The sequence below is a fragment of the Fundulus heteroclitus genome, chromosome 6, assembly GCF_011125445.2.
Source record: "Fundulus heteroclitus isolate FHET01 chromosome 6, MU-UCD_Fhet_4.1, whole genome shotgun sequence".
Classification (NCBI taxonomy): domain Eukaryota; kingdom Metazoa; phylum Chordata; class Actinopteri; order Cyprinodontiformes; family Fundulidae; genus Fundulus; species Fundulus heteroclitus.
Window position 1 is genome coordinate 25105454 of NC_046366.1, and position 12698 is coordinate 25118151.

Sequence of the window (12698 nt, forward strand, 5' to 3'; positions counted from 1 at the left end):
GACTAGGAACACCTCAAGAACACTGACTGAGAGGGTGATGACCGTGAAAAAAAACCTTCCTCCTTAAAATTGACACCACGGCTGTCCAACTCCAGCCCTCATAGGCCGATGATCTTAGATGTTTTGGTTTTGATCAAATAACTAGGTAAATTATCAGCTTCACCTTCAGTTGCAATGAAAATTTGCAGCTATGGACGTGAAATGAATAAATCTAGTATTATGCTGGGCCTCTTTAATATCAACAACAAGGCTGTGATCAAGGTGCAACTTGCTAAGAAAGGTTTATCCAAGTGCTAGTGGAGGTTTATGTATGCGGTATATCAGTGGCTGTATGTATTTTTTTTTATGGGTAAATTAATATCTGTTTCAAATTTGTGCCTACTATTATTGTTTTAAACACTACTGCAGATTTTGCAGTTTCTTTTGTAAGCATCCCAGTACAGTAATCCTCATATTGACCAATCAACTGGACTGGGTCCTGGATCAAAACTGTAAAACACGCTAAACTTGCACACAAAGTTCGACGTCACAATAATTTTTAATCCTGTGCAATGTGCCACGCCTTTTTTTTTTTGGTGCTCACACATAACACAAATGTTTGTGTTGTGGATCTACTAATCTATGTTATTTACCGAACAGTTTTAATAAATAATCAAAAGCCCAAATAAATCACAGGCATGATGATGATGGGTGTATGTAAATTTCTGACTGTACCTGCACAAGTAAATGATAAATCAGATGTGAGGTTTAAAGGAAAAAGTTCCAGGATGTCGTGTGTTTTCTGTACTGAGAAAAGTCTCAAGAGAAACAGTGAAGTGATTCTACCGAAAAAATCTGATATTCCCTAAAAGTATTGAGTTACTCTGTTTAAACCGGACATTCCTTCATTATCACAGCTACTTTTGGTAGATCCCGCATCCACCACCAGGCTGCCATGTTTGTGCAGCATATGCCAGAATTAACACTCAGAAGTTGTTTCAGCACTCTGATGCATGCAGCTTTTTAAATAAACCAAACTGCATATCTGTGGACGGATCTTGGAGGGTTCTAAGATTGTTTTCACCGGCGTTGGGTTCAGACTAAACAACGTTCTCTTGACAGTCGTCCAGCCTGGAAGATGGAGCCCGACCAAAATGCTGCTGGTTTTAAGAACTTTCCACAGGTTTCATTGACACCAGTTAAAGTATCCAACTAACGCTGTGCACGTAACTCCAAGCAGAGCTAAACAAGAATGGGACAGGGCTAAGAACAAAGCAACAAAACAAAGATTTAAAGCAATTAAACAATATCTGAAAAGCAGGTGACAGTACTTGGATTTTCAAACTGTATGCAATAAATCATGGCAGATCTTTGGAAATGCATAAGTAAGCGATTCTTATGAACTCACTAGTTTTATTCACAAAATTTTACACAAATTACTGATAGAGGATTTTTTTTTCCTTAAATTTAGATCTACCATGCAAACTTCACCAGTGGCCATTTTTCTGTTTCAATATCAGAATCCAGTACAGAGCAGACGTTCTGCTGCAGACATCCGGCAGCTGATGCAGGAGTTTAGGATATTCAAGACCTGAAGTACAAACAGAAACACATGATTAATACAACAAAGTCTGTGTGTACACAAATATAGACACCACTGCACTTTACATATTCATAATGGGTAAAAATGTTTTAGGAATATGGGGCATTTTGTGTGTGTGTGTGTGTGTGTGTGTGTGTGTGTGTGTGTGTGTGTGTGTGTGTGTGTGTGTGTGTGTGTGTGTGTGTGTGTGTGTGTGTTTTTTAATTATTGTTCTGCAACAATAACAATTTTTAAAATGTAAGTTTTTTTAAAAAAATAGTTTTTTTTGGTTGCAGAAACTAATATATATTGTGTAAATTCTGTAATCAACACAACATCAAAATGATGCACCCAGACCTAAATATATACAAAAGTTAAACTAGATCCTTTAATAACTGAGGCTGAAGGTTGCAGACTGTTGTTTTACTTCTCAAGACCAGAACCGGTTATTAGCAATCGTTCCTTAGTGGAGCAGATACTTTCTCTTTCCTAGAATAAAGATTATTTATTTGCCTGCATTTATTGGATTAACAAATACTCAGAAATATGGGTCCAAGTCCAGACAACTCAATGAAGATCAGAGAAAAAATATATAAATGTGCACAACTAGGGAAAAGTACAATATGTTGGTGTAATTTCCAAACATCAGCCCAATCCAAGATCACCAGTTCAAGTACAAGTCGGTACTTTGTTTCAGAAGAAGACCCAAACTGTGATGCTCAGATAAAGGAACATTGATTAAAATATTCACAGACAATTAAGAAAACAGCAAAGCTCCAGTCTGCAACGAACGTGGAACTGCTGGAACATCTGCATCGCTGTCCTCACCTATGCCAGTTTTACATCCCAACAGAGCGAGAAGGTGATGACCACCTTTCAAACTCAACACTTCCAAGCTAGACGGAAATCTGCAGCTGTTCCCAAGCAGAAACAACATGACTTTTAGTGAAGAGCTTTATGTTCAGATCAGAAACACATTCTTAGCTATGGGCAACAGGCTTAAATTGGAGGCTGTTTGTGCAAATTCTCGGTTATCCGGGTCATCAGAACAGCAGACAATTTTAGTTAAGTCTACAATGACAAGAAATCATGGTGAACAAGCATGGTGTTGACAGTGTCACACTGTGGGACTTTCAGTCTGTGGTGCTGGTGCAATGCTTATGTTACTGCAATGGTGTTTTCACAGGTCTACCCAACAAATCAATCAGACAGCTGCAGAACGCTGCTGCTGGTGTCCTCACCAAAACCAGGAAGATAAAGAACATCACCCCAGTTCTTAAGTCCTTGCACTGGCTCTGTGTTAGCCTTGTGAGACCATCCTGATCTCGTGAGCTTTCAAGGTTTCACTCGCAGATCAGTCTGGCTACTTTCCGTTAAAGAAAATTTAGAGCAGTTCACCAAACGAACGTCCAATCAGCGTTGGCTTTGAGGCGGGTTGAGGTGTGACGCAACGACAAGCGCGACAGTTCAGTCTAAAGAACATGGCGGCTTCAGCCGATGAAGCTAGCGTTAGCGTGGCTATCGAGCAAGTTTTATCAGAATTAGAGATTATTATAGATAATTATAGAGTATTTCTTTGCTGAAAGAAGAGCAAAATACTGCTCTGGAGGCTTTTCTCAGAGGAAAAGATGTTTTTGCTCTTCTCCCGACTGGTTTTGGCAAGAGCTTGTGGTTGTGTTTTCGTCGTCGCTGTTAGTACGTCATATGCTTCGTTGATCTGATTGGTTTATTTGGCCCGTCTATCACCAACATAGGCCAATCAGCTAACCAGTATTTTCGCCCCTTCCCAAAATTACTTCAACGGAAGGTTTCCAGATGGATATGCGGAGCAAATCCATCTTGGCGGAGTCAGGTTAGCTCTGTGTAGCTCAGAGAATAGACTTTAAAATACTTCTGTTAGCTTATAAATCACTGAACATCTTAGCACCTAAATACAATGAAGACCTGTTGTTGCTGCATCAATCCTCCAGACCACTCTGATCTTCTGGCTCTGGTCTACTCTGCCTAGCCAGAACCAGAACTAAACATGGAGAAGCAACATTTAGTCCCTATGCTCCACAAATCTGGAACAAACTTCCAAAAAACTGCAAATCAGACGAAACGCTGAGTTCCTTTAAATAAAGATTGAACAACCACCTGTTCAGATATAATAACAGGAACACTGACCAACATATTTGATGTGTATTGATATGTTGATTTTCACTTGTTACTGGTCTCACAACCAGTGACTCTTTTGATCTGTGCATGATGTTTTTATGTTTTCCTGATGTAAAACACTTTGAACTGCCTTGCTGCTGAAATGTGCTGCTCAAAGTTTGAAGAATGAGGAAGGAAGAGTATGGAGTAAGACAGCTGTCAAAAAGATGTGTTCATGATTCCAGCTGTTTGCGTTCGTATTCATATGTCTGTTAAAATATTGTACTCAAAATTCTGCCGTCATATATGAGACTCTGAGAAATTGTGCCGTGTTAGGATTGTTTTTATGTGAGTTTGAATCTAAAAGCTGTGAGTCCAAAGTCTTGTGAATGCAAGTCTTATTTTGAAAGTCTTCACTGCTGTGGACATGAATTTCAGTTTGTTGGTATGAGTAGGCAAGTGTTGAAATTACGACACAGGTTGTTGTAGTCCTAACTTGCACAACTTTTCAGACTGATGTATATGACAGCAGAATTTTGTGTGCAGAATTTTTATTTGCATACAAATATGAATACAAATGGATAGAATTATGCATACATCTTTTTGACAGCTGTCTTACGCCATAGAGGACTACCTCCAAATCATTTACTTATAATTTAAATAAAACGGGGGCAAATGTAAGACCACCAGACCCAGAACTCAAATTCAAAGTTAATGAAATCATGACAGCCAGTGGGTTTTCAAACAAGACAGTGATCCAATAATTTATATCAACGTCGTTTTTTAAATGGATGAATACATAGTTGAGCCCGTATACGTTTGACTCTGTGCAGATTTTTTTTTAAAATCATCTATGTAGCTCAGTTTTTCTTCGATGCTAACAGGCAAAAAATAATTAAGCAACTTGTGAAATAAACCAGTGATTTTGGCAGTCAAACAAATCTTTTTCATTTCAGATTAATTGAGTTTTTCCTTCATTCAATGTAAAAGAAAAATAAATTGTGTAATTACATGTATAGCACGTTAATCTTTTCATCACAGAAAGGTCTTTAAAGTATTTTTATAGTACCTTGTTATTCGACAGCCACGTGTCTGAACATAAACGCCCGTGTATATGATCTCGCACCTCACAACGTTGTTGGTGAAGTCAGATTCCAGGACGTGGAAACTGGGATTGACTGTAACCTTCGTGAAGCAAACAACGACAAAAACTTAAGCTTCACTGCAGCCAAATTTTAAATATACAGGTCATGTTTGTGAATTCAACTAAAATATTAATTCTGATCATTGGCGCTTGGAAAAATAAATCCAAACCCATCACCTGTAAGATGTAGTTTCCTGGAGGGACGTCGGTGATGTCAATCCACTGACAGTCGATGTTGGCGGCGTAAGTGTCGTGGCATCCTGGGCTCAGTCCCTGAAAGTACAAACCCATCAACTCTACTGCCTTTAAAACTGTAAACCTCTGAGTACTGTTTTCCTCTGGGAGCTTCATCTGCAGGGTTTAGGCTACACAAAAAGTTATTGGAAGAAAAGTTTTATAGGGAAACACCGAATAAGCGGAGCAGGATCACAGAGCTCAGTCAAGAGATACTCTCATCTTTTAAGAATGTTTCGTCTTTATGTTGGCTAAGTTTAGGCTGCTAAAAACATAAAAAAGGTACTCTGACAGATTTGAGAAAAACTAAAGTGTCTTAAGTGTGCACCAGTGAGCTCCCTGTGGTTGAACATGGTGCTTTGATGCACTTTTCATACTTTACGATGCAGATTGTCTAACACAAACGTTTGTGTAATTTGTTTGATCTTATGCCACAGACGAGGAACATATGATTGTGCAGTGAAAGGAAAATGATGCATGGTTTTAAGAATTTGTACAGGTTAAAATCTGAAATACATTTGCATTCAGTGCCCCTCAGTTAATACTTTGTAGGAGAAGGTTTTGTCTTTCAGGGTTTGCCTCTACAAACAGGTCAAATTCTTTACCCCTATTCCTCCTTTAAAATTGCTGCAGCTCAGTTGACAATTTTCAGGTCTAGCCACAAGTTTTAAACTGGATTTGGGTCTAAACCATCCTATTGTAACTCTATATGTTTGGTGTTATTATCCAGCTAGAAGATGAACCTATGTCCCAGTCTAAAGTCCTTTGCAGCCTCTAGCAGGTTTTCTTCCAGAACTGCTTTGAATGTAGAACAAGCATAGGGTTCTCCATTCATCTGCCCATGAACTCAAACTAGTTTCAGTGTCCTTGCCGAAGAAAAGCCTCCCCAGAGCATAATGCAGCTACCCCCATGTTTCACAATGGGATTGGTTTGAAAAGGCTGATGTATAAGTTTGGTTTTCCGGCCCTGTGGAGTTTAGCTTGTTAGCCAAAAGTTCAGTTTTGGTCTCTTTTGACTGGAGCAGCTTCTTGCACGTTTCCCCGATCATGGCTTATGGCAAACCATAAAGGCTATTGTTTTATGACATCAACCTGCTTTAAACTATTCTACAACTTTATCTCTGATATTTATTCTGTGTTCCTTGAGCTCTGCGATGCTGTTTCTTTCACAATTTCCTCCAACAAACCCCAAATATAGATACCACACGTTGGAGATTTAGCTTTTTTTTTCTTTATTTTATTTCCTTTCCATTCCTATTAAAATCTGTGAGCTGCTTTGAGTTGATGTAAGATTAGAGGAAAAATCAGAATAAAAAGCATCTGTGCTGGAGCTGTTTTGGGTGTAACCTGACAAAATGTAAACAAGTTCAAGCGGTACGATTACTTTTAAAAGGCGTTTTCACTCTTTTCTGACCACAATAGGACAAAAATACTGCTTAAATGTTTTTTTGGATTGGGCAGATCATTAAAATGTTTTACCAACTAGGCTATTGCTGGACAGAAAACCTGCTTGAGGGCAGCTGGAGGTCCGTTTATAGCGACCAACAGTCAGGCCCACCTGGACGTGTCTGTTTGTGCAAAAATCATAACAGCTGTAAAGTCTTGGCTGACACTACTGGACAATTGATGTTGCTGGTACAGATCTACCTGTGTGTGAGATGTGCATGCGTAGCGCCGCCTGATTCCAGGCTCACAGCCCGTGTCCTCCAGGCAGAAGCTGGCTTTGTGCCCCTCGGCCACTTTACGTCCAGAAACCATGTCCAGCAGGTCGTAGTTACTGAAGGCGTCCATGCTGTGGTAATGCCTGAGGATGCAAAATGAACCTAAAGTAACATTTTATTTTCCCTGGCAGCCTTCAGGAATGCATTTAGAGACACAGTTTTGTTGTTAGGACCATATTTTATGGTCACGGGGAAGTTTTCCTGGCTCGTCAGATCAGAACTACTTCATTTTCATTATTTCTACTTTAACCGCTGAGGAAACTCACTGATGGCAGCTGTGCCAGTCCCACTGATATCTGGGCTTGAGAGGGAGAAAGTCTGCAGTCCCTTGGTTCTTCACTTTCTGAGGGAATCGCAGAAGCACCCTGAAGTCGATGTCTCGAACGCCGGGCGCATACGCCGACCTTTGGATGGACACACAGGAGAAAAAAGGGGATAAGAAGGTGCTGGAACGTGCTGCCGCTGGCTGGGCTCCCAGGTGCAGCTTTCTTAAATGTATTGAAGCACAAATAATTTGTCCAAGTGAGCTCAATGCTTTTGGGAAAAATCAGCCCAGAACATTTATGTCTTGGCAGGACTTAATGCTGGCCAACCACTCCTCCATAGGAAGATCAAACTGTTTTTACAACTTTACATATATAAATCCCCAAACTCTCATAACAACTTAAAGCTGGGAGCAGAGATGTTAGTCTTCCATGAGTTGAAGTAAAGGAAAGTCTCGTGTGTGCATGTTTGAATTACGGTGCCTACGTGCGGCCGTGTGCGTACTAGACCTGAATCGCCTTTGGAAACACATCTTACCTAGCCAGACAGTTTTCCTCTGCAGCACAGCGTAGCGCGTACATCTGCATGCGCTGGACATAAGTCCCTGCTTGGATGGCATAGGGGTCTGGAATGAGGTCTGGCAGTCCTGGGGTAGAGAATTGGAAGGAAAAATGCAATGTTTGTTAATCCTTTCAGGATATTTAGGCTGCAAACAGTTTATGAAGTAAACGCTGGCGTAAATATGAGAAATAAATTATCGCATTCTTTATTAAGTCTTTTGGTTCTTGGTTTGATTCAAAGGCCTTTTTTTCAGTTCACATCATAGCTGTGGAAATTGTCTTTTAAATATTCAGAGAATTAGAGGACTCAAAGGACAATCATGGTTTTATCCAATTTGGGAACTTACTGTATTGGATCTCAGTTTTACTAAATAGATTAATCCTGATCAAATAACAGGTTAAAAATCTTCAAGCGTATGTTGAACAGGTGTTACTCCCTAAAGGAGGCATACGGCAAGTATTATTAATTATTCTGCTGGTGAAGATTCTCAGTTATCCAGGTCATGGTTGTTCCAAAAAAAGTAAAAAAAAAAAAACAAAGCAACTGGACTTGTTTTCCGTAGTTGAAGACATTTCGCTTCCTCTCCAGGAAGCTTTCTCAATTCAAAAAGTCTGGAGTAATGTGGAGTAACAAGCTTTATACTACTGTCCAAACAAAGGCCTTGTAATGGCTTACGAAATGTCTTCAACTACGAAAAACAAGTCCAGTTGCTTTGTTTTTTACTTTTTTTTTGGAATATTAATTATTCTATTTTTTGGGACGACCTTTAAATATAGATATGGTTAAGTATTTACTATGGCATTATGTACAGAAAACCTCTGGATTATGTCAAAAATTCAAATCTTGTGTTCATGTTGTCAGGACAGATACTGGGTGGTTTTAACCAAACACTGCCAATACATCCGTGTTTTTTCTCTGCAGATGATGCACTTGGCTGTGCCTGTTTGCATTTAACCTTGTCTTTAGCCTTGACAAAGCAATTTCTTCCAATGTATTTTCCTATTGGCCCAAGAGTTTCTGTGTTTATCTGTTTTTCTCCCCTACAGGAAGCCACTCTACCGCTATTATTGAATATTTACTTTCTCTTTCACATAGAAAGTACTCCTGAACCAGTACTTATGTGTTGTTTTAGGGGGTCTGCTCTGTTTTCCTAAACCTCCACTGGATAGTGGCAGATGACCGCTGGAACCGAGCCAGATGCTGGTAAAGGTTTCTCCTTGTTAAAAGGAAATATTTCCACTGTTCCTACTTGCACATTCAGTCTGAGGTATTGCTGCAAAGTTAACAGGTCGATGCAATCAGCTGCAGTTCCTTAGATAGCAAACCTTTCCTCCCTTCGACATAATGAAGTGTACTTGACTGTGTTATAATGATTGGGATTTAGGGTTTTTTAGACAATTAAACTGAATTGACTGTAGTACATTTCTGAATGTTTCTGAATTTCACTTGTTTTGTAACAGACCTTAGGGGTTTTTGTGAATTAGCTTCTTATTTCATCATCCTTCACAAGATAAAATAAGAATGGGTAAGATGCTGAAATTAAGTCGTATTAGAATATTGATGGAGTATCTTGGTTGTGTTAGTGACTTTAGTTCACACTAGAGGATCAAACTGTTCCCTTAAGATAAAATTAGTCATTTAGTTGCCAGGTTGTCAGCAATAGCAAGCGCTAGCTTAGGGTGAGCATAATTTGATTTGCAAAAAAGGAGGACACTTGTTCTTAGTTGCACATTTCTTTGTTTTTTGATCATACTATCTTTAACAAACCATAACTGCACAGTATTTCATATCTTATGTTGAAAATTGGCATTCACATCAGTCTCTTACACATATTTTTTTTTGTTTTCTTATTATCTTTGTGTGAATCTGCAAGCTTCCATTTGTCTTTCACTTTGCTGCTGAGATGTGACTTTCCCCTCTGAGGGACAATGAAGGTTATTTCTACACTATTCTACTTATCACTTTTTTGATTGCTCAACAGATAAGCATGAAAGTCTTTGCAAAAAGCACCATTTGAAATTAGATTGCACATTCAGAATTGCCTTCAGTGACTCAACAGACAGCTTGGATATACTTCCCAACTTATATAGTCACCACAAAGTCCATGGAAAGGTGAAACTGTGAGACACTTTATTGTTCTCCTGCTTTTGGAGAGACAAGAGAGACGGAGAAAAACTTTGAATCATTTCCCAGGAATAATGTGCAAAACTAAATTAAGTCCTTTAAAGGCTACAGAAGGTTTGTGACGATAACACAGTATACTGGGGGGAATTAGTTCCCTGGTGATTTGCTTTTGCCCCAGTAAATGAAATAGAAAAGCAGAGTTGTAATGTCAGTCTTACAAAACTATCATGGTTCCTGCTACAAAAAATAAAAGAGTTCCTCGTCAAAATAGAACAGCACTTTTACAACAGCCACAAGATGCTTTCGCTGACAACTGTTGATGAAATAAAAAGCAACACGCTGCATAGGTTATGATGGGAAAAAAAACTTGTATTAGCTGCAAAATCGATAATTTTCTTATTCCTGTTGTGTTAGTTGATAAGCATTTTTTTCCATGGTGTATTTATGTTGGCTTTGATTGGTTTTGGGGTGACTCAACACAACACATACGCTGAGTCTGTGTAGCTCTGAAAGTGCTGACTCCAGCTGCAGTCTATAAAGCTGTCCCACATTCTTGAATGGGTTATGCTTCACGATCCTTTCAAGACGACAGCCATGCTTGTGCACCATGTGCAAACTGCTTGTGCTGAACAAACAGTTTGCACATGTGCAGAACACTTTCCTTCCACTCAAATTTCCCATAGTACCCGGAGACATCGCTCTGTGCACAGCCAGCTTCTTTAGCTATGAGCTTTAGAGGTGAGAGAGGGGCCAGTGATGGAAAAGTCAAGTCAGTCTTATCCAAAACTGTGTAGGCCATAACTTTTAGTTTTTTTGTTTTTGTTTTATTCAGTTTTGTAGAGACACTGACCTTTAAGTTTTTTAGCTGTAAGTAATAACCAAAAATGAACAGAAATAAAGGGTTGATATATATCACTCTGAGTATCATACATCTTTATATGAATTGAGATTATAAGTACTAAATAAACATTTATTTTGATGGTATTTCATTTTATTGAGAAGCAGCTGTAAATGGCGACTTCCCGTGTTACATTCACAAAAGTCTTCTTACCTGTTGCTTAACAGTAATTAACCATTTTTATTTATTTATACTGCTTTACTTGAAAGGTCCCATTACTTTGAGTTAAACATACAGACCCATTCAGAGCAAGCTTAGTCTTTACTCCTACTGAACTATTATCCAGTCAAAAGGGACACTTTTTAAGACTCACCGTTTTGGAACAACCTCGTTCCGTACCCTGTGCCGGGCGGATGGCGCGTCCGGCCCACGGATCTGCCTCTGGTCGGGTACATGTTGTAGAAAACCGAATTCCTGTGCGTTTTAAACGGGTTCCGGGGGTCGTCGTTGACCATGCCCTCTCCATCAGCTTCGTTTGTTGCATACACACTCGACACTGGGAAAGGAGCGGGAGCCTCAGGTTGGCTTTCCAGAACTGGCGGATGCGCTGAGATCAACCGACCCGTCTGCGTCGGTTGCCTGGAGACAAGCATCCTCTCTGGCACTGCGCGTAAAGCGCCAAGCCCTGGCTCCCCTCGCACGGTATGGGATGCTCCGCGATGCGCAGCTTCTCTTCTGCCCAGCGTGTCTCTCAAAGTGCCCGCTGAAGAGGAATTGAAGCGCTGTGCGTCTGCATAGCTCACAACATGTCCTACAGGAGCGGCTCCTCTGTGCGCACCCGGCACATTCCTGGCAGCGTCCTCCCTCCTGCTGCTCAGGTAAACCCTCGACAGGCCGCCAGACCGGACCGGAGCCTGGTACTCTGACCCGGTGCTCAGCAAGCTGTGAACCTGCCCGTTATTCTGCCACTGGATGCGGTGCCTCCAGGGTGCCGCTGCGCGCTGCTGTCCAAAGGTGAAGGGAAGAAGTACTTGGAGGAGATATAATAATACAATATACCACTTTGCCATGACAATAAAACTGGAGATCTCCACTAGTTTAAAATATATATTTACAAAAGTCAGGTGCACAAAAGCTGACAGAAGAGGATAGAAAGCGAAGACACGGTCTAAGTTCTCTTGTAAGCACCATGCCACTTAACAGCTGAAAATGAAAGGAGGGACGGACCGTGTCACTGCAGAGTAGTCCAATTCAACCCAGTTACCTTTAAGTCAAAAACCCAGGAAGATAATTTAACCCATCCCTTGCCGTGGTTAGGTCCAGTTACACAAGGACGTTTGTTCGGTAAACTTTGCGCACGGGTGTGAACAGCAGTCATCCAAATGCTGCCTTTAGGTCTGGTTATTTTCCAAGAGGGAAATGGCAGATTATTTTAATACATTCACTTCTCCTGAGCTTTAGTCTTCCCATAACAATAAAAAAAACTCTAAAAAAAACTAAATATGTGCATATTTTTTAGTGTAGCATATTTCACGAAACATAAGAAAACCGCTAATGTGGCTTTATTTTCAGAGGTGAACCTCGATTTCCAAAAGTATTTAGAGCGGTGAATCATGTTGTAGTTTATTTATTCATGTGTGGAAGACCTTTTCCCGACAGATCTGTTCGGATTACAGATGTGGCCATGGTTTGACGCAGTTTTAAGCATTCACCAGTAGGCGGCGGCATGTCTTCATTTTCCCATTCTGCAAACTCTGGTGCTGCAGCAGGAACATCTCACTCAACCTTTGCTGTGTAGATAACCTGCACACAAAAAGCAAAGTGCTCGTTTTGAAGAGGCATTGAAAAGGTAGATAATGATGAGCACAAAAGGAAAGCTGTTTTTTTTTCACAGGGTTAGCTTAGTTTATGTTTAATATTTACGAGTAAGAAACGTGTTATAGAAAAAACTTTAAAGGGATGTATTAGGTTTTTTTACATGTTTGGAAAGGATTGGGGATAATTTTTCCACATAATATAATATAATATAATATAATATAATATAATATAATATAATATAATATAATATAATATAATATAATATAATATAATATAATATAATATAATATAATATAA

General features: G+C 39.8%; 2 protein-coding genes across 3 annotated transcripts in view; both read right to left on the bottom strand.

Moving 5' to 3' along the window:
• The window catches only part of LOC118563467 (protein-lysine 6-oxidase-like), a gene marked incomplete in the record, with an annotated part of 89827 nt that extends 78798 nt beyond the window's left edge, over nucleotides 1-11029 (bottom strand). The window contains 2 exon segments of the mRNA XM_036138413.1: nucleotides 7686-7706; nucleotides 10957-11029.
• loxl5b (lysyl oxidase-like 5b) lies at nucleotides 1486-12341 on the bottom strand. 2 transcript variants are annotated; one of them, XM_036138410.1, is made up of 8 exons: nucleotides 12296-12341; nucleotides 10957-11587; nucleotides 7598-7706; nucleotides 7063-7200; nucleotides 6723-6879; nucleotides 5019-5114; nucleotides 4767-4882; nucleotides 1486-1570 (listed from the first exon to the last, which is right to left on the bottom strand). In XM_036138410.1, the coding sequence occupies exons 1-8, from the start codon at nucleotides 12317-12319 to the stop codon at nucleotides 1564-1566; spliced, it is 1278 nt and encodes a 425-aa protein (XP_035994303.1). In that variant the 5' UTR covers nucleotides 12320-12341; the 3' UTR covers nucleotides 1486-1563. The 2 variants fall into 2 exon arrangements, with proteins under 2 accessions (XP_035994303.1, XP_012724956.2); XM_012869502.3 differs by lacking the exon at nucleotides 12296-12341 and having other exon boundaries at nucleotides 10957-11813.
• Nucleotides 12342-12698: the final 357 nt, after the last annotated feature.